The sequence below is a fragment of the Budorcas taxicolor genome, chromosome 2 (assembly GCF_023091745.1).
Source record: "Budorcas taxicolor isolate Tak-1 chromosome 2, Takin1.1, whole genome shotgun sequence".
In the NCBI taxonomy this organism is placed as follows: Eukaryota; Metazoa; Chordata; class Mammalia; order Artiodactyla; family Bovidae; genus Budorcas; species Budorcas taxicolor.
In genome coordinates, this window is record NC_068911.1 from 41,776,368 (window position 1) to 41,797,586 (window position 21,219).

General features: G+C 57.7%; 1 protein-coding gene across 4 annotated transcripts in view; it reads left to right on the plus strand.

Annotated features, from left to right (window-relative positions):
- Nucleotides 1–735: 735 nt before the first annotated feature.
- The window catches only part of UNKL (unk like zinc finger), a 31,899-nt gene continuing 11,415 nt past the window's right edge, over nt 736–21,219 (plus strand). The window contains exons 1-10 of one of the 4 annotated variants that reach the window (XM_052635838.1): nt 736–812; nt 2,019–2,228; nt 11,054–11,230; nt 11,541–11,674; nt 14,267–14,402; nt 15,482–15,517; nt 15,609–15,726; nt 16,149–16,233; nt 16,715–16,800; nt 19,802–19,864. In XM_052635838.1, coding sequence (XP_052491798.1) covers nt 736–812; nt 2,019–2,228; nt 11,054–11,230; nt 11,541–11,674; nt 14,267–14,402; nt 15,482–15,517; nt 15,609–15,726; nt 16,149–16,233; nt 16,715–16,800; nt 19,802–19,864 — 1,122 coding nt within the window. The remainder of the gene's footprint in view (nt 813–2,018; nt 2,229–11,053; nt 11,231–11,540; nt 11,675–14,266; nt 14,403–15,481; nt 15,518–15,608; nt 15,727–16,148; nt 16,234–16,714; nt 16,801–19,801; nt 19,865–21,219) is intronic. The other 3 variants (XM_052635841.1, XM_052635839.1, XM_052635840.1) reach the window with 3 other exon arrangements.

Below are 21,219 nucleotides of genomic sequence, written 5' to 3' on the forward strand. Positions count from 1 at the left end.
TTCGCGCCTTTGGATTCTAAAAAATCAGCTCTATTGATATGCAGTTCATATTTACCCATTTAAAGTAAACAAGTGAAAATTTTCAGTACGTTCGCAGAGAGCAACCACTACCACATTCTAATTTTAGGACCCTGTTCGTACGCCTAAAAGAACCCGGGTACCAGTGAGCAGTCAGGCCTCTCCGCTCCCTTGTCTCCCACACCGAGCTCTAAGCAACTGGAGCCACTCTTCGCGGTCTCAGCATCCCCCCGGGGCCACAGAATGAGTGAAGGCGCGTGTCACAGCCGGGCTGCGCTGTCTTTACTCGAGACCTGTCCTCTGTCTCGGAGCTTGGAGCTGCGCAGGGCGCTGTCTGGCGTGCGGAGCGCGTGGGCAGCCCTGCTGGGGTGAAGGCTGCAGCGGGGCCGCGGACTGAGCGGGTGCGGGATGGGCCGTGAACGTGGACTTCGGGGACCCCGCGGAAGTGGGTGGGGGCGACCGGCCGGGACTGCGGGCTCGGGGCGTGGCGGGGTCCGGGGTGCTTGCGCGTCCCCTCCGGGCGCAGGGTGAGCGGAGGCGCCCAGGGCAGACAGCTCCGCGCAGGGGGCCGGATGGGGGCGTGGCGCGCGGGTGTGGCGTGGCGGGAGGGCGTGGCCGGCCGGGCGGGGGGCGCGGGTGGGCTCGACGCGGGGGGAGATCCGGAGAGGCGGGGGCGGGCGCGCGCGGCGCATGCGCGCTGCATTGTTTTGACTGAAAATGCCGTCGGTTTCGAAAGCGGCGGCGGCGGCGCTGAGCGGGTCCCCCCCGCAGACGGAGAAGCCGACCCACTACAGGTCAGTGCCCCGGCCGGCCGCGGCAGGAGCGGGGGCGGGGCAGGGGGCGGCCCCGCGCTCCTCGGGCCCGCGCGCCCGCGCCCCCGCGCCCCTGGGCCTGGGAGCTGCCGCCGGGTGCGGCCTGGGGCCCCGCGCCGCCCCTCTCCCGGTCCCCCCCGCCCCCGCCTCTCACCTGCCGGCCCCTAGCCAACTGGCCCCCCAGCCTCCGCGCGATGCCTGGGCTCTGGAGGGTGGACCGCCATCCTCCTCGGCTGCCGCCGCTTGAGCTCAGGAGGCGGCGCCCAGGTTCTGGAGTGGCACCTGGGCTTGGGGGCTGGGGGACGGGTTCGGGGGTCCACGCACCTGGGTTGGGGACCGTAGAACAGCGCCTGGGGTCGTGGGTCGGGGCCTCCGAGAATGCGCCTGTGGTTGGGCATGGGGGACCGCGCCTGGGCTCGAGGGAAGGGCGGCCATCTGGACTCCGGCTGCCTCCTTGGCTCGGGGCTGGTACCGGGGCTTGTCCGGGGCGCGCCTGCAGTCCCGGAGGTCGTGTCTGTGTTCCATATGAGGGGGCTGCGCGCGGGGTCTGAGGGAACGCGCCTGAGATCCAGGAGACTCTCCTGGGGGGAGCGGCCGCCTGGGACCGTCTGGAATCGGAGTGGGTGTCACGCCTGAGCTCCGAGATGGGCCAGCTGCGCCCTGGGCCAATCCGCGTCTGGATTCTGCAGGGTCGTGCCTGGGGTCGGGGACCGTGTCTGGCATTGACGAATCATTCCTGGGATCCGAGGAACGCGCGTGGGCTTCCAGGGCGGCGGTGGAGGGGAGTGGAGGGAGACGGATGAGGGAAAAGGGAGGCGGGGCAAGGGGAGAGGGAAGGGAGGTGGGGAGAGGTCTGAACTTTGAGAGGTCGCCCATGAGACTGGGGATCACACCTGCGGTCTGGGATGGGTAGCTGCGCCTGAGGTCGGGGATGGGGGGCTTCGCCTGGGGCGGGGGGCCGTGCCTGGGATTGGAGCTGGGGACTGCTCCTGGGGTCGGGGATGTGGGATCGTGTCTGGGGTCCGCCTGGGCCGGGGGAGCGGGGCGGGGGGCGGCAGAGTGGGGGATCGCGCCTGGGGTCGGGGCCTTCGGGCGCATGGGGTCCGACCCCTGCCCGGGAGTCCTCGGGCCGCCCGCCGGCGGCGGCGGCGGCGGCGGAAGCGACCCCAACGCTGTTTGTCTTTTTAGGTATCTAAAGGAGTTTAGGACAGAGCAGTGCTCCCTGTTTGTGCAGCACAAGTGCACCCAGCACAGGCCATTTACCTGTTTCCATTGGCATTTCCTAAATCAGCGTCGGCGCAGACCGCTCCGCAGGCGCGACGGCACTTTCAACTACAGCCCGGACGTGTACTGCTCCAAGTACGACGAGGCCAGCGGCGTGTGTCCGGACGGCGACGAGTGAGTGCGCGCGGCTGCGGGGCGGCGCGGCCCACACCCGGCGGGTGCGAACGCGGGCTTCCCGGCCCCTCGCGCCGGCAGGCCCCGGCTCCGCTTTGAACTTTCCCCTTGACCGCTGGTCTTGGTGGGAACATTTGTCAGCCGGTGCGGGAAGGACCGCTTGAGGCCGCGGGTAGCCCTTGCAGACTTTGCTGCGCTGCCCGCTTTGGTCACGGCCCAGTTCTCTGAACTCCTTGCGTTAGATTTTGCTGCGCTGCCCGCTTTGATCACGGCCCAGTTCTCTGAACTTGCATTAGAGCCAACCCTCACGAGGTACAGCTTTTGAGTTTAGGATCATTTTGTAGTCGTCTGTTGCTTTCTGGTCAAAGAGCTTGTTAGAAGGTTTGCTCACATTGTGCACACGTATCCAGAATGGCTTCTTGCTTGCTGTTTATATGTTTAAATTTTAAAGAATTGACAGGAGGGTTATTTGCAGACTGTCACTTGTATAGCACTTTTAAAGTTTAAGAAATCCATGTTTTGTTTGGGTTGCTTTGTTTTTTTTTTTTTTTTTAACAAGTTTCCTAATGGTGTTATGAACAGATGTCTTCATTTTGAAGTATGTAGAATACGAAAAACAAGTTAGATTGTACGTTCATGAAACCAGCAGAGATCGGTAGCAGGAGGTCTTGGTTTTTTCCTGTGGGCTGTGTGAGGAGAAAGGGCCTCGCCAGTCCCACCTGGAGGTGAGGTGGCGGTGCTGTGCCCCAGGGCCTCTTGGAAAAAACGTCTAGGGTTCAGCTTCTGTCAGATCTAAGTCTTATTTGGGGGAGGTCTTTTTAGTTTCTCGGGGGATTCCCTGGTGGCTCAGATATTAAAGAATCTGCAATGTGGGAGACCCAGGTTCAATCCCTGGGTCAGAAAGATCCCCTGGAGAAGGGAATGGCAACCCACTCCAGTACTCTTGCCTGGAAAATCCCATGGACAGAGGGGCCTAGCAGGCTCTGACAGTCCATGGTGTCACAGAATCAGACACGACTGAGTGACTAATGCTGATCGATAACTATTTTAAAGTCTTTCTTGAATCTGCTGCAGTGTTGTTTCTGCTTTATGCTTTGGTTCCTGGGCCCTGGGGCATGTGTGATCATACCCACACCCGCTGTGTTGGGCGGTGAAGTCTTAACCACTGGACCATTAGGGAAGTCCCCTCTTTTTCATTTAAAAAATGCTTAGGTCCAGAGAGTAAACTTTTGATCTATGGCGATCATCTTAAAAGCTCTGTCTACTTCCTGAGAGGTTTTTAATTGAACACCAGATAGTCAAATAAGGTTGTTAAGGCAGCCTGTAGCCTGTGGAAATAATGTAACTGGCTCCATTTTGGTTAAGATGGTATTGTGTTCTGTGAGGTCTTAAAAGTGTGTTATTTAATTGCATTTTGACCTGCTGTTTCCTGCAAATGGGTGTTCTTGGAAGAGAGATGTTTTTGTCTAGCTAAGGCTTAGCCCCTGACTCCTCATTTCCCTTGGCCATGTCTGTCACCTCTCCTGAATGTAAGTCTTGAGTTGCCCTCGGGGGTCCACTCATGAGACCCTGCTGCAAAGATCCAGTCACTTAGCATGTGTGACCCCATTCCAGAGTCCAGGATAGGAGACTGATTGGCAGTATTCATGGATGATGAAAAGAAAGTGTATTTTAGTGGCTGTTTTGGGTTCCAGAGTCTGAATGGCCTGGTATTGATTCAGACCCATTGCTGGGCTTCAGGGTAGGGTCCAGTTCCTATGGGATGAAGAGTATACTGCGGTGAACACCTACCTGGTAATGGTCCTTTTAAGCTGGGTTTAAATGTTAATTAAATAGCCTTGCAGGTTATTATAAAAATGTTAACATGGGGAATCCCCTGGTGGTCCAGTGTCAGGACTACACACTTCACTGCCAAGGGCCTAGGTTCAGTCCCCGGTGGAGGAACTAAGATCCCACAAGTGGGGCAGCATGGCGGGGGGTGGGGGTGGGGGGGTGGGGGTGTGGGGAGGTAGGGGTGGAAACACTTGCAGCCTGAACAGCATGCAAGTCGTCACTGAGAAGAATGGGACTGAGGTGGGTGTCTGACACTGCTCTGGGTGTGTCCTGTGAACATGTACACATAGTATGAAAGTGCATGTGTGTCTTCTTAAAGATTTTCTTTGTGACTTTTATTGAGCAAGTGAGATGACTTGCTTTAGCCCCACAGTGTCTGGCAGGCCAGACGGCTCTCCTGAGAGTCTCTCGTTAGTGATCACTGCTCATTCAGCCTGAGACGGACTTCCCTGGAGTCTGTCCTGTTGAATGACATATTCTGGCTCATTCAGGGTTGGCATGGGATCTGTAAATAGACTCCCCTTCAGAGCAGGGAAGGAGCCTCCTTCCTTTTATTTCAGTTCATTGGTTCTTAAATGTCTATTTTGGGCTTTTATAGGACAAACCTATTACTGTAAATCATGAATATGTATCAGAGAGCAAAGACCCTTCAGCTGGCTCAGGTGACTTTTGCATCCAAGGTGGTTCTACCAGTCTGATGGGGGAGCCGTGGGACTGAGCCACGGGCAGGATTGGGGACCCCCAAGAAGGCTGGCATCCCTGATGTCAGCTCCTGTGCTAGGCAGGTGGTCATTCTCCCCTCTTGCTGTCGCCCCTTCTCCTGGGGCGCCCTCCCCACCTGTCCCCACCACCCCAGTGAGAACTCCAGCTGTCTCTCGGTAGCCCCCATCCCCTCTCCTCCACGGGCACACCCCCGACGCCGCTGTCACTCCTTTTCCCCAGCGCAGTCACCCTCCTCTCTGTCGCACCTCCTCCCTGGCCCCGCCCCGCCCCCAGCGGACACCCTGTGGGCCACCCCCCAGCACCCTTTGTTCCGGCGGCCACGCCCCTTCCCCGGCGCGGGCCCGTCCGGCCGCGGGGTCACGTGGCCCCGCCCCCCCCCCCGTGGGAACCGGCCTCCCTGCGGCGGGGCAGCCCGGGTGAACAGCTCGCCTTGCTTACTTCAGAGTCGGCGCTGCCTGTGGCCGCGGGGTCAGGCCCGCAGCCCCGGGTGCGTGTTCCCCCACCCCCCGTGCGGATCCATTTCAGGTATTCCCTAGGCTGGCGCTTCGAGAAAGGGGGGCGGGCCTGAGCGCAGCGTGGCGGGAGGTCTCTCCAGGTCAGCCACCCGCTGAGAGCTGTCCGAGAGCGGCCGGGCCCCCATCTGGTCCTGCTCGCGGGTCTTGCTTCCGTTCGCCAGAGACTTGTATCCCTGCTGTGCTGGTAAAGGGTGTCAGGCGCGTTTACAGAGGTCGGTTCAAAGCGAAGGCCCCTCCAGGACTCTGAGGGGCCCCTGCCAGAAATGTTTTCATTGGCAAACAATACAAGAGGCCCCCAACTCTGCCAGGTACAAAGTTGCCTCCCTCTTTCCTGATAACCCTCCTGCCAAAGGCAGGCCGCCCGTGGGTGGCCTTCCAGGCCCCACGGTTAATAGATGTTTTCTTAGTTTTGGTAAGAAGTGGGCCTGCCCCGTTCCTGTGCTCTAAGTTTCCAGGTTGGCACTAGAGGCCTGCCTGCAGGGCTCCCTGCCGTGGCTGCTCCGGCAGGCCCTGTCCTCTCCCCACTGCACCGGGGGCATCTGGTAACACGGCCCCATTACTTCGGCGATGATGTGTGATTTGGGGACCTTCCACCTGTGAATCTGGGCACCATGGGAGCTTGCTGACCTACAGAAGCTTTGCTACTTGCCCAAGGCTCAGTGTGCCTGTTGTGTTACACGTGTCCTTAGTCTGGCCTCTCTGCTGAGAGATGCTCTTGCCATGTTTAAAGAGTCAGGTGTCCTGGGACCCAAGGCTTAGGTGAAAGTCTGTTCACTGCGGGAGGGTTATAAACTCTTGGTGTTAAACCGACCTTATGAGTAAATTCTGCTTGGGCTTTTAGGGGTGAGGTGAAAGCCAAGGGCAGGCTGGGAACATCAGAGCAGAATAGGAATTGTGCGTGCTCAGTCGCTCAGTCATGTCTGACTCTGTGCGACCCCATGGACTGTAGCTGGCCAGGCTCCTCTGTCTACAGGGTTCTCCAGGCAAGAATACCGGAGTAGGTTGCCATTTCCTCCTCCAATCTTCCCCATCCAGGGATCAAACCTGTGTCTCCTGCATCGCAGGCAGATTTTTTACCACTGAGCTACGTGGGAAGCCCTATTGAGGAGTCAGGGGCTGCTTAACAGGCTCAAGGAAGACAACAGGCTTCCAAGCTGGCCGGCTTAAGGACGTTACAGTCGGGGACTGAGTCGGGTCTGCGAGACCGGTAGGTAGAAGTCAAGGAAGACAACAGGCTTCCAAGCTGGCCGGCTTAAGGACGTTACAGTCGGGTGACTGAGTCGGGTCTGCGAGACCGGGAGGTAGAAGTCAAGGAAGACAACAGGCTTCCACGCTGGCCGGCTTAAGGATGTTGCAGTCGGGTGGCTGTCGGGTCTGCGAGACCGGGAGGTAGAAGAGCTGGTGCAGCGCGACCCCAGCCCAGCAGCCGCACCGTCACCTGAGGACTTGCCCTCGGTTCAGACCCATGGTTCCCACCAGTGCCAGCCCAGGCCGTCCAGACGGTTCTGAGGTGCTCTGGCCTGGCTTGCTAACTGGTGTTAACGCAGAGTGGCACTGAGTCTGTGGGTCCACCACTGCGTGGGGCGAGTTTCAGAAAGGAACTCCTGGAGCTGTGCTGCTCTCTACCCCTCCCTCCTGGTTCCAGCAGCTCCAGAGCTTCGCAGCAGACCTGCGTCTGACAGGTGCTGCTGCACCGCAGCGTCCACAGAGCCCTGTGTTAATTACGCCGAGTGGGTCACTGGTGGGATGGATTTGTCAGCTATGGACACCGCCCTGGATTTGGTGGGCTGTGGGACTGAGTCGTGTTAACACGAGCTGCCAGGCTGTCAGTGGCCCGGCGGGGGTTGGGGGTGGGGGGTGGATGACTGAACTCCTGCGGTGAGGAAGCACCTGCTGGCTGTATGGAGCTGACCCCTGGGATCTCCCCGCTCCTTCCCCACTTTGGTGAGGGCCTAGGTTTGGTCCCTTTTGTCTCTTAGATGTTCTTAATGTCTATTAGTCGTTCAGTCGTGTCCAACGCTTTACGACCCCATGGACTGTAGCCTGCCAGGCTCCTCTGTCCATGGGATTCTCCAGGCAAGAATACTGGGGTGGGTTGCCATTTCCTTCTCCTGGGGATCTTCCCAGCCCAGCGGTTGAACCCAGGTCTCCTGCATTATAGACAGATTCTTTACTATCTGAGCCACCAGGGAAGCCCCTTAGATGTTCTTAGGTGAAGCCATTTTCTTTTCATTAAATGTTCTCCAGTATCTTAATCTCAGCTCATGCTTTCAAGCAGAGGTAACATGCCCCTAGTGAAATAGTAGTGCCTGTTTGGTGCTCAGTGCTAGGGAGAGGGGGACCTTGGCCAGGTTCTGGTTGCTGTGGAGATGGTGCTGGCAAAGAAACAAAATGATGCTAAGAGCAGACCTGGGGGACTGCTAGGAAATGGGAGGGGTGTGGCACCCACCACATTCCCTCCCCGGGTCTGGGGGGTTCCCGCAGCTTCTGCCACAGCCTGTGTCAGCCCGTTGGTGGTGCTCGAGGTCCTGTGGTCCTGCTCGGGCTGTTCTGCAGGCTTGGTTCCACAGACAGACCTGCAGATGCTGCCTCGGCTCCGGTGTGCTGGCCCCCTCCCCAGACTCTGGAATTCTCTTCCTTTAAATGTACAGTAGATGAGTGAGTGTTTCTGAAGATTGGAACTGTTTTTGCAGAATGGCTGTTTTCCTATTTAAGTCGTTTTATTGGAGCGAAACATAACATTAAATGTGTCAGCTTAGCTGTTTTACGTGTACAGTGTAGTGGTGTTGAGTTCATTCACGGTGTCGAGCAGCCATCACCACCATCCACCTCCAGAACTTCATCTTCAAACTGAAACTACGTCCCCACGAAGCAGCCCTTCCTTCCATGATTCCTGATGGAAGCAGATGGTGTGTCTGTATTCTTGCCCCTCCCCCACCTTCCGACGTAAACTGGAGGGTGCAGCGCTTCCTTTTCTTGGTGCTTTTACCTCCAGGTGCCTCCTGGCGCCCCTCCCGAAGCCCTCCACGCAGACCACCCCTCATACAAACCACCAGCTCTCTCCTCTGCCTCTGTGGAGCTCCCTTGGTGTTTATCCCACAACTCAGTTGTCTGCAACCTTTGGCGGTTACAAACAGCACGTCTTTCTGTCTCTGTTTGCTAGTCTGTCTGTGACGGTTCCTGGGACAGAGGGTAAGGGCACATGTCCTCTGGGTGCCTGTCACTGGCCGGCAACAGTGTCACTTGGCTGTCGCCCTGCGCCTGGGGTTCTGTCCAAACAGGTGAGTTTCTCTCATCAGAAGCAGGACGAGTGCCTTTCAGTGCCCCAGACCATTTGCATTTTCACTGAGCTAAGTTCCTGGTTTGTTTCACTAGCTGTCGTCCTGTGACCTTCTGGTCCCTAATTCTACCTTATTTGTTAGTGATATTATTCTGTATATTAATGCAAAAAGTAGAGGGTCCTTGTTCTAGAATAGGCTCCCTGGTGTGGCAGAGGCTACTCCCCGACAGCTCTCCTCTCTGGGGCCCCGGGCACTGAGTCGGGCAGAGATGCGCAGGAGTGCCAGGAGGAGCTTGAGACGTGAGATGCAGCTCCGAGGGAGGGATTTTCAAGCAGGCTGCACCGACACCTAACGCAGTAAAACTCCTTAGGAGACGTCTGACCATTCCACTCACACCCCCTGAAAACTGTTCCTTGGAACTGTCACTGGGAACACGGAGGAAACAGCTCATATTCGGGCATGTGGAGCACAGTCAGCACGCAGAGTGTTTCCTTTTCCATATCTGTGTGGGAGACAGTAATAGTCAGGTTTTTTCTTTTCTGTTTTGCAAAGCGAGGACCAACTTGACCTGTAACCCGCTTTCTCCACCTTCCTCTTTTCCTTTATCTCACGAAGACAGGCTCCCACCGCTGGGATTGCCCGGAGGTGTTTGTGCAGAGGTAATTGGAGGAATTGCCTCACTTTCAGTTCCCCGCTGTACAAGAGGGTGCGATCTGTCCCCTACCCCCACCCCCGTGCCCATGTGAGGGGCCCTCGGGCTGGCTGTGTTCCATCCTCTTGAACTGGATGCTGCCACTCAGGTGAAATGCCACAGGCCAGCCAGATGTGACCTGTGACACGTGTCCCTATAAGTTTGTGTATTTCACTACAAATGTGGAGAGTAGCTCTTGCTTCTTCTGTGTCTCCAATGGACTTTAAGTTGTGATAACATCCCTAAAGTTTGCCATTTTAAATAGTTTTAAATGTGCAATTCAGCATCGTTAATTACATTCAAAATGTTGTGCAACCGTCTTTTTCCAGATTCTTTCTCCCAGACAGAAGCTCCGCCCTCGTCCACACCCATCCCCCTTCCCCTCCCCCTCCCTGGGCCCCACTCTTCCCTTGCCGTTGCTGTGAAAGTGACTGCTTTAGGGCCCTCGTGTGAAATGACCCCCACAGTGTGTGTCCCCTGGTGTCCGGCTTGGTTCCCGTAACATGACGTGTTCAGGATTCATCCCCATTGCAGCCGCATCCACACTTACTCTGCTGTCCGGATGGACCACGCCTTGCTCATCTGTCCATCAGTTGGTGGACACTTGGTTTGTCTCCAGCTTTAAGCTCTCGTGTCTCTGGTCATGGGGGCACAGGTATCTCCTCGAGACCCCGGCTCCTTCAGGGATACGTCCGGAGGTGTCCCTTCAGGGCCCGCAGCATTTACCTTCTGCCTGGTGGCTGCAGGGCCCCTGGGACTTGCCGGGCATGGCATCTTCTCTGCCTCCTGCCTCCTGCTCATGGCCTGCACGCCGAAGGTGTGGTCAGATCTAGGGTGAGCTGCCCTAACTCGGAGCCTCTGTTTCTTCATCTTCTGAGATGGGGATGTGGATTGCTTGCCCCTCAGTTGCTTTCCTTTTACCCTTGGTCCTGTCCATCCATCTGTGCTCTGCCCGGGAGCGCCCCGCACCCCAACAGGTGCTCCCAGCATCCGGGTCGCGGCCTGCCTGACAGCGAGGCAGGAGTGGGCCTTTCCCAAGCCCCACACGGTGCTGCCTTGCCATCTCGGGGAGGGGCCGAGGGCCATGTTCTTAGACCTGGGGGCCTGCAGCTGTGGCCTGCATCAGCCTTGGGCTGTCCAGGGGCTGCTCAGAGGGGCTGCCATCCCATCCTTCTGTGTCCTGGCTTTTGTCTGGAGGGACTGACCTAGAGGCGGGCTCATTCCCACCATGTGTGTGCTGGGACTGTCCATGCCGTCTCACTGCTGACATCTCCCTGCGTGGGACCCTTGACCCTGGCCTTGACCCTGACCCTTGGTGCTCCTGGAGCTGCCCGTGTCTCTCCCTGGGCATGTGAAGCTCTGGGCCTTTGTGTGACCCCAGGGATGCTGTCCCATCCTCCCCCAGCCGCTTCTCCCCGGCCTGTCCCCCACAGCGTCCTCCAGCGCCACCTCCGCCGAGGGGTCCCCAGAAGCACCAGGATGGGAGGAGGGAGAGCTGTCAGCCGCTTGTCTGATGGGAATTTTGTTTTCCACTTGATTCAAAAAATTATGATGGGTGATTTTCCAGGAGATTGGGTGTTGTGCTTTCCTCCCATGTGTCGTCGAGGGCTTCGTGGGGTCTGAGGGCCGTGTGAGGGGTCTGGGGCAGGGACAGGGCTCTGGTGCTGTTCACCCTCCAACCAGAGCAGGCGTCTGGGAAAAGCCTACGCGAGCCAGCTGGCCAGGGGCAGGTGGACGCTGCGGTGGCCACAGTGCCCGATGCGCACCATCCTCTGCCCCCAGGTGCCCATACCTGCACCGGACGACTGGGGACACGGAGCGCAAGTACCACCTGCGCTACTACAAGACAGGCGCCTGCGCCCACGGGACGGACGCGCGGGGCCACTGCGTGAAGAATGGTCTGCACTGCGCCTTCGCCCACGGCCCGCTGGACCTGCGGCCGCCCGTCTGCGACGCCCGGTGAGTGGCCGTCCCACCGGGAGCCGCCCTGCTCCCCCGGCCTCAGGCTTCACTTGCCTCCAGTGGCTCCTCTGGGGCCTGGATTTTATTCCCAAGGAGAAAGTGACCCGCTGCTGTCCTGCTGACCTGGGCGCTGGGAGCTCGGGCATCTTGGGTGCTCAGCTCTGAGGCTGTTGGGGTTTGAGTTGAGGCGGCCTTCCAGGAACGGACACGCATAGGTGGCTCCGTAAAATGACAGCCCAGTGGCCATCTCGCCGTCCGAGGCTTCGGACAGGCTGCAGTGCTGTGACCACGCGATGTTTGGTTTCAGGGAGCTGCAGGCACAGGAAGCCCTGCAGAACGGCCAGCTCGGTGCCGGGGATGGCGTCCCTGACCTGCAGCCCGGGGTCCTGGCCAGCCAGGCCCTGATGGAGAAGATTCTGGGCGAGGACCCCCGGTGGCAAGGTAACCCTGCGGCCACCGCTGTCTGCAGAGCACCCGCACGGTGGACCTCGAGACTGAGGCTCTGTGCACACTGGCCCCCGTCAGCAACCCCACTCATGGGTTTGGTCCCCGGGCTGCTTGGGAACGGGAGTGTGTGGCGGCCCCTGCCCCTGCGGGGCGTCCAGTCCTGGAGCCGGCCTGCTCCCCGGCAGCCTCACAGGTGATGGCCACAGGCAGCGAGCGGTTTTAATTGTGGAACACTCACAACATAAATCTTCCATTTTAACCATCTCAGCATCACGACTCGAGGCGTTTGGTGTGTCCGCAGTGTGTGCAGCCGTCACCTCGGTTCCAGAACATTCCATGACCTTGGACAGAAACCCCTGCCTGTTAGTGGGCCCCCTTCACAATCCTGGCCTGGCTCTGCTGCCATGGGGCCACCTGTTTGATGCTTCTTGCGGGCGGTGTGGTTTTAAGAGACGCCCCCCCGCCCCCACCACCCCTAAGTTATGCCAGCATGTCTCCTTGGAAGCTTCGCACACAACACTTCAGGCTGCCTCACTTCAGTGCTGAGCTCCCTGCGAGGGTTTTTCCCCTGCTTGCTGAAACCTGAGCCACCAAGGGCCCAGGCATGTGTTTATAACGGTGGCTGCCCAAGTCTTCTCAGGACAGGCCTCGCGGGCTGCCATCCGAGTGCTTGTCCCGCTGTGCCGTGTCCCCGTGGGAGAGGCTGCCACAAATGAATGGCCACCCACAGCTCCCACTTGCCGGCACCTCAGAGCTTGTCATTCAGCAGAGCAGCCGTCTTGTGTTGCAGCCCCTCAGCCCCTGGTCCGAGACCCCAGCTCCGCCCGTGCGCTCCGGCTGGTGGCCTGGGTCGGGGTGTGAGTGCCCTCGTCACCGTCAGGCGGGCTGAGCTTGAAGAAGCAAAGTGGGCTGGACCAGGCCCAGTGACTCAGCCCTGTGATTTGAGTTTTTAAGGAGCAGATTTTATTTCTTAGGGAAATTCTTTGTTAGTGCTTCAGGAACCCCTGGTATTGATGTGGTAACATTTGTTACAGTTGACAACCAGGATTGATACCTGATCGTAAGCTGACCAGCTTACCCTAGGCTTCTCGCCAGCCTTGTGCATCCTCAGGGTTTGGGCGGATGTGTAATGACTCGGATCTTCCCGTTAGGGTGTCACTGCCCTCAGACCCTCTGTGCTTTGCGGCTGGTCCCTTCCCACCCCTGCTGGCTGCTGACCTTTCACCTCATGGTCCTGTCGTACAGTTGGGAACCACAGTGTGCAGCCGTTGCACTTGGTGCTGTGTGTGCAGGGGTCCCCGTGTCTCTTCAGTGCTTGCTAGTGTCTTTCTTCTTGTTGCTGAAGAGGTCTGGGGGGCTTGTTCATCCATCACCCTCCGATGGGTGTCCACAGCCCCTGGGACTCACTGATGCTGCCACACTGCCTACTTCCTTGCGGGTCATGCCATGCAGTGCAGGACCTCTGTCTGTTGGAGGCCTTTGGTCAGTGCTTGAGAACAAATAGCTTACCATTTTCATTTTCTCAAAATCATCTTTTCTGTTCAAACTCCTTTTGTCCTCGCCATGCCCTGCTGTGTGGTTCATGTTTCTTGTCATTTAATCAGTTATTTGGAACTGAGTTTGGCCTGGTAGAGGTGGGCCATTAAACTTGGGCGTGGAAGCGTGTGCTGGGGGTCGGCACAGCACTGCCCCGGCCTTTCCTGCAACACCTCGACGGTCAGCCCCGCTGGGCAAGTTTGGTTAAAAACAATGGCGTTTGTAAAAAAATAAAGGGAAGGTCAATTATTAAGCAGCCCAGAGAAAGTGAAAGTCGCTCAGTCGTGTCTGAGTCTTTGTGACCCCATGGACTGTCCATGGAATTCTCCAGGCCAGAATACTGGAGTGGGCAGCCATTCTCTTCTCCAGGAAATCTTCCTAACCCAGGGATCGAACCCAGTCTCCCACATTGCCCAGGAATGCATATTATTTTCAAGAATCTCCTTTTATTGGTTACGGCTTATGAATAACCTTTGGTAGGTTTTTATTTTTGCTTTGAGAGAAAATTCAGATAACATGAAATGAACCATTTAGAAAATAGACTTTATTCCTCAGGGCAGGTCTGGGGTCCATGTTGTGGAATGCTCTGGGGCTTGTCACGCGGCTACTGCCTCCCCACAGGCGGTGGCCCTGGTGCCAGGGGACGGCTGTCACAGCATCACCTGCGGGTCAGACCACGCCTTTTAAAAGTGTATTTCGGAGGTTTCTAGTCTATTCAGTGTTGCGCATCCTTCACTTTCATCCGGTTCTAAAACTGTCCGGTCTCCCCAAAGAAGCCCCTGCCACACTCTGCCACGGGTTTGCCTGTCCTGGACGCTTCCTTTAAGTAGGATCAGATCGTGCCTTCCGTGTCTGCCACTCTCGCTGACCACGTGCGTCTGGCCCGCTCAAGGCTCACCCACGTGGCACGTGTGTCCGTGCTTCGCTCCTTTCCCTCCGCTGCGGGACAGGCCTCGTGGCGTTTCTGGTCATCTGCCCAGAGACACCTGTGGCAGCGTGGCCGCCGTGAGTGGGTGTGCGCACGTCCCCATGTGGACCCCTGTCTTGCAGACACCAACTTCGTGCTGGGCAGCTACAAGACGGAGCAGTGCCCCAAGCCGCCGCGCCTGTGCCGCCAGGGCTACGCCTGCCCGCACTTCCACAGCAGCAGGGACCGGCGGCGGGACCCCAGGCGCTTCCAGTACAGGTGAGCCCAGGTCGCAGGTGTGGGCCTGGCTGCCCCTCCGCCAGGCTCACGTCTGGCTCGAGGCTCTGCTTTAGGCAGCGGCCCCTCCACTCCCTTCAGCCTCCCTGGAGGCCCCGGTGTCCAGGGATGCCAGCTCAGCAGATGCCCCCACGGTGGCAGATGTGGTCAGGGTGAGGCTCCTGTTTCCCTGTCCCCCCCGCAACCTGTGCACCCTCCGGTGAGGGTGCCTGCTGGCAAGGGCCCGCCCTGGCAAGGCTGGGAGTCCCGGTGCCCACAGCCTGCTTCACCCTCTCCGGGGGCCTGACTTCCTCGGATTGTGGGTTTGGGTCTCAGCTGGGGTCGTGCACCTGGGCAGTCCTGATGTCTTCCTGGGCCGTCCTGATCTCTTCCTGGGCCATTTCCTCCTCCCTCCAGCTGTCCTCAGCTTGGTGCCCTGCTTATCCTCGGGTTTGCCAACCCGCCACACGGGCCCAGCACTGAGAATGGTAGGGGCTGGGGGCGCAGAACCCCCAGGGGTGTCCAGGCATCTGGGCCCTCACCTTGCCCCTCCTGTGGGTCCCCAGGTCTGTGTCCAGCTTGTTCTTTGAGCAAAGAGTCACTCTCCAATCATCTGACACTGCCTTGCATGCCTCACTTGGCCTTCCCGTAGAAAGAGATCTTTTTATGACAGTTACTGTTCTGAGTGGTTTAACGAGATTTGAGGGTCAGAGAACCTCTGAGTATTAGTCACTTGATGTCATCTTGAGAAGATGAAGCAAATTTTACTGCATATAAAAAGGTTAGAAAATCGTAAAATATGTCCTATTTCCCACAGTTAAGTTTAAAGTAAACCCCATACAATAAAGCTGCCGGGAAGCATCTGAAGCATGGAGAGGGTTGTTAGGGTTTTCGTGTTGTGGGACCCAGGTCTCAGATTCAGTGTTGAAGCAGTCTGGCGGGGAGAAAGAGGGTGTTAGTCCCTGGTAAGCTGGGCGGCATTGAACCTGGTCGCCCAGACGCTGCAGGAGGCCTGGCTGAGTCTCAGGGGCCCTGGGGGCTCTGACTGAGACTCACCTCACACTTTGTGGAAAATGAAAAAGGGCTCCCAGATGCCTTCCAGGCTCACGCTTGTCCTGGTGAGGAAGGGCCAGAGTGTGCAAGGCTGGCGCCTGGTCCCCGGTGGCGCGTGGGGAGGCCATTTGCCCGCCTGACCCCTCCTTGCCACAGGTCCACGCCCTGCCCCAGCGTGAAGCATGGTGACGAGTGGGGTGAGCCGTCCAGGTGCCCGAGCGGGGACAGCTGTGCGCACTGCCACTCACGCACGGAGCAGCAGTTCCACCCCGAGGTACGGGCGCCCATTGGGGACTCGAGGTCTGCTCACGGGGTAGATGCCTTGGCCGCTTGGGCACTGCTGGGTGGCGGGCACTGAGCCAGGTGCATCTTTCAGGAAATGCCAAGTGGCCAAGCTGACCTGGAGGGTGGCTTCGAGGACAGGCGCCACAGGAGTGGCCTGGGCCCACGTGGTTCCTGGGCTGACGGGCCCCACACAGGCGGGGCGTCCGGGCCGCTGGGAGGGTTGGGGGGCGGGAGGCGCGCTGTCGGCATCCGTCTTCGGGAGGCCCCGCTGCGGTGTGGTTCTCCGAGCTCTGCGTCGTGCCTGGCTTGGGTTCTGCGAGCTCCGCGTTGTGCCTGGCTTGGCTCCGGGCCTCCCGCGGACGCAGGCCTGCAGCCCGGTGCTCTGCGTGCTGTGTCGCCCTTGTCTCCCAGATCTACAAGTCGACCAAGTGCAACGACATGCGCCAGACCGGGCACTGCCCCCGGGGCCCTTTCTGCGCCTTCGCACACGTGGACAGTACGTGCCCCCTTTGCCGGGAGCGGGCGGGGGCTTCGCCTCGGGCGAGGGTGGCTGGGAGGGTCGGGGGCCTCTGGGCCTCCTGGGGCCCAGCCTAGCCCCGCCTCTGGGTGCCCCAGGGTCCTGAGTGCAGTCACTGTGACCAGATGAGCCCGTACAAAGCACCTGAAGGGGAAGCAGCCTCGGGTTCGGGAGGTGCACAGATGTAGCCCTTCCTTGCTGCCCCCGGGAGCTTCCTCCTAAAGCTGTGAGCGTGGGTTCCTGCTCTTATGAGCATGTTATGAATTCTGATTTTACTTTTTTTTTTTCTATTTTAATGGTGAGGGTGGCTTTTCCTGTTGAAATTCTCCATGACTTTGGAGTCCCTTGTGGGTCAGCTCATACCTGTCAGAGGCTAGTACACACTCGCCCACCCCCCCAGCTTGGGGTCCCTTAACCAGAGTCTCAGCCAGGAGCCACTCAAAGCCCCCTTTCTCGGCAGAGAGCCTCGGGATGGCCAGCGACTGGAGCTGCCGAGACCTTGCCCTCGCCAGTGTCCCCACGACCCCCAGCGGGCAGCCCGGACACGTAAGTGGGGGCATCCAAGGAAGATGCCCACCGCTGTTTGGTTTGAATCCAGTGTCAGGCACTCAGATGGGTGTGGTCTCTGTGTGATGCGGTTGGAGGCAGCCTGCCTGCAGGCTTGGTGGCGTAGAAGCGTCTAGAAGAGTCCTGGCCAAGTCTCTCGTTTTGTCAGACACGCAGGTGTCAGTCATGTGTGAGGTGCAGTCTCTGCCTGAGGGTGAAGAAGGACCCCTGTCGGGCAGGTGAGGCTGTGCTGGCGGCTCCCGTGAGGAGCACAGCCGACAGCCTGGGGCTCGGTGTCTGAGGTGCAGGCGTGTCTCAGGGTCACCGTCTTGGGGTCGTGAGTGTCACAGGAGCTCTTCCTCTTCTCCGTCTGTGACTTCGACAAAGCCATCTGCAGGCGCTGCCTCCGCATCTGCCTGCAGGTGGAGCTGAGTCCTCTCAGTGGGGCAGGGAGTTGGGCTGCCCTCCTGGGCGATGCCCGCGCTGTGCCCGGCTCTGGCTCTCAGCTCCACTGCTGCCATAGGCAGGGCTGCACTTGGATGCACCCCCCTCCCAGCTCCTCAGTTACCCTGAGGTGGGACTCCAGTGCAGCTCCTTCAGGGTGAACAGCGGTGGTCCAGCCACCATTTCTGGTTGACCTTATGTGAGCTAGAACTCGGGAGGGCCTGAGCCTGAAATCTCCAGAACTGGAAATTGAGGGAGAAGTTAAGATCCTCCAAGGAGTTGTTACGGAATCCCTTGTACTACTCACCACAACAGGTCATAAGTCAAAAGACTGAGTTGTTGGGGCAAAGAATAGCAACTTTATTCAGAAAGCTGGGAGACCAAGAAAACGATAGACTAGTGTCTCAAAGAGCCCAGTTAGAAATCAGGCTGCTTCCGCACTAAAACGGGAGTGGGACTGTGGTTGGTGGGGCTAGCCTGTATATTTCAGACTATAGGCAACATTCTTTTAGTGATTAATTTGTAGCAAAAGCAATACAATACAAATGTTAAAGTGAAAGAGATCCAATATGGAGTCAGATTTGTTCTTCTGTGTTACAAAGTGTCCTGTCCAATAAAAGATCAGAGCAAAGTGATTCAGAGTGAAACATCCAGCCTTCCCCTGGGCTGGAGCAGGACCTGGAAACTGGCTTTTCCTTCTGCCCCACGTTTTCAGCAAATGCTCAAATAGACTTTGAGAGTCCAGGAAACATGCGGGATCTGAGGTGCTGGGGTCAGTTGGGCCCACGCCTCTCGGCGTGAGGTCAGGGACGATTGGTTTGGTCAAGACCCTAAGGGAATACGTCGGTTGGGGTATTTGGAGACCCTCAGACCTCAACATGGGTCTTGCTGTCCCAAATGAGCCATTTTCATTTAAGGTGATGGTGAGGGGATTTGCTTGGTGACTTGGTAGACTGGAGCTAAGACTGAGCTCCCAATGCAGGGAGCCTGGGTTTGATCCACCTGGTCAGGGAAGTTGATCCCGTGTGCCACAACTAAGACCCAGCATAGCCAAATAAATAAATATGAAAAAATAAATAAGCCAAGTGGGGGCTTGGACTAGAGGTCAGCATCCTTTCCCTGTTGCCCAGGATCTCATCGCCTTTGACAGCCGAGCTGAGCGTGAGTGAAGTGCCCTGTGCCCAGAGGCACACTGCTCTCCCCACCCTCCTCCCGCCCCGTTCCAGCACGTCCATGCACAGCTCAGCGCCTGCTCAATGTGATGGGAGTTCCTAGCGTTGCAGAGCATGAGCCCCCACCCCCATCCCCGGCACAGGGAAGAGTCAGAGGGGCCTGGATGGGGCAGAGCCCTGGGACTTGATGAGGAAGCCAGGCGGAGCTGTTTCAGGATGGCCTGCCTCCTTCAGTGTAGCTTCTCCTTAGAGCAAGGGTCTTGGGTTCCGAGTCAGGGCCTTGGAGCCATCGCCCAAACTGGGGTTGCGGGGTCACTTGTGGAATTCTAGGAAACCAGAGATACCCAGATGGCCTCAGAGTTGAGCCATCGGGTAGGAGGAAGGGGCCCTGATCAGGGCCAGCGTGAGCATCCCTTCTCCACCCTCCATGGGTCCTTCTGCAAATCCAGAAACCAAACAGGACGGGGTGACTGGAGCCGTCACAGGTTCACTTATCATACGATTAGACACAGGAATCGGAATACCTCTCAGGCCTGCGGGGTGTTTCACGGCAGCTTTGTGCTGACGTTTGCCCTGAGAGAGTCTAGGCTCTGACGCTGCAGGCTAAGCCATCCTCGTGCAGGTGCCCCTGAAGGTGGTTCGTGAGAGTCAGGAGCTCCACACACAGGCAAGGGGGGAAACAGTTCCCTCTACCCTTTTAGGGTTAGTGTCTGGGGTCCCGCAAATTACACTGACCAAAGCCAGCTTAGCTGGACAAAAGATTTATTATTTATTCATTGGGATGCCAAACCTGAGGACTTATCTACCGTTTTAACAGAGAGTGATAAATTGTGGAGAAGCGACTAGACCTAGGGGTTTCTGCTTTCAGGTAGCTGAATTACAGGATGGTAAAGATTTGGGGGAAATAGTGGAAGAGGAGGGTTATGTAGAGAGTTTGTGGTGAGGTTCAGCTTCCTGCAGCCCCAAGTGATCTGAGTTCTCTGGGGTGAAGCTCTTCCCCTTCTCCTGAGAAGCCTTGTGTCCAGGCCGGAAGGAGAGGACAGAGAATCACCTTCCAGGAAACCATCCTTCTTTGCCTCAGGGGTTGACTTTCCAAGACTCTCCGCTCTAGAGTGCAGCCCTGCCTGGGATGCTTTATTTGATGCTGTGGGTTCAGGGAGCTCTCACCTGCCTCCACACGGACCAGCCAAGAGCTCAGAGACCCATGTCAGGTGCGGGAAATGGAGCCCAGGAGAGCTGATGCAGGAGCGGCGGCTTGAAAGCCTTTTCTGTTCCCTGGGCTTCAGTGCTTGGCCTTTCCTGCCTTCCTGGTGGAGCTGAGGTCTCTCTGTGTGGTTCTGATCAACTGCTTCTCCTTCCAACAGCAAGTGCATTTTCTGTTGCAGGCAAAGCGGAGAGAGTTGCCTGCCGGCGGCAGCCAGAAGGCCAGTGAGCAGGACGGCAAGCAGGTACTTCGTGCTGTCTGCGACCGACCTCTGCCTGTGCTAGGACTCTGCACGCAGCCAGTCACACTCACCTCCGCCTCACACCGTGACCGGGCTGACGTCCACTTGTGAGACAGCGCCTTTCTCACGGTCTCCATAGAGCTGTCTGTTCCGTGTGTCCTTTGTCTTCATGTTTTAAAAAATGTGCTGTACCTTAGAAACAACAGAACCAAAGCCTCTTAAAGTTTCCTCCCACCTTGGGAAAAGAAGAGGAGCCCTTTGTGGTCTTCTGTATGGGTGACGGCCCCACAGACCGAGGCTTAAACTGCAGGCCTTGGTTCCGTCCGGAGCCCAGAGTTGCAGCCGGGGGGTCAGTGGCGTCGGTTCCTCCCGGGGCCACCCTCTGCCATCTGCCAGTGGGCGCCGTCTTCCCTCTGGATCTGTGTCTGTCTCCAGTCATCCTTTTGCCATCAGGACATGAGTCCTGTTGATCAGGATCTGCCCTGACAACCTCGTCTTAACTTGATTCCCTCGGTGAAGACCCGACTCCCAGTCAGGTCCCGCCCAGAGGTGCGAGGGGTCAGGACCCCCATGTCAGTTCCAGCCGAGCCCGTGACAGTGTCCGTTGGTGAGCCTGGCTCCCTCTTGGGTCACAACCTGGGCTCGTTCTCACCTCTGCAGGAGCTATGAGGCTACATGGAGGCTTCCCCCCAAGTCAGACCCTTTCTCTCTCTTCTGTGCCACCCAGCTTCCCGTGTGCTCATTTAACTGAGTTGTTTGAGAAACAGGGATTTTTTTCAGACATGGGACGCATGTTTTTCTGCCACCATGGAAAGGCGGAGGGAGCTTCGCCAGCTTTGCAAGGCCGGGGCCTGGCTGGCAGACAGCAAGCACACACCCTCTGCTCGATTGTCACTTGTCTCTGCTCGGAGCTTTCTTTTAAATCCCCAAGTGGACAGGGTCTCGCTGTTTCTTTTCTGCTGGTTTTCTTGGTGCCCCATGGGTGCTTCCCGGGGGACTTTTCAGAGGGAGATAATCAGGACATTTTGCCATTAGGAAATTCTGAAGCCATCTCTGAAGTCAGCAGGATGATTGAAAGTAAAAATACAACCCAGTTACTTTGTGACTTTTTAAAAAGATATTGAAATTGAGACATTGCTCATTAAGAATCTGAAACATGAAATGTTAATAGTAGCGTAGCCAACAGGGCACGTGGCTGTGGTCTCAGGGCTGTGGAGGAAGGGCCTGGAAAGGAGTGCGGTGCATGACAGGGCACCCCGAGAGGGCTGGGCAGTTCCTGATGTGATGAGTGAGCTGTACCCCCTCAGGTGCTGTGAGCAGGCTGGCCAAGTTCATCTACCAGCCAGTGCTCACCTACA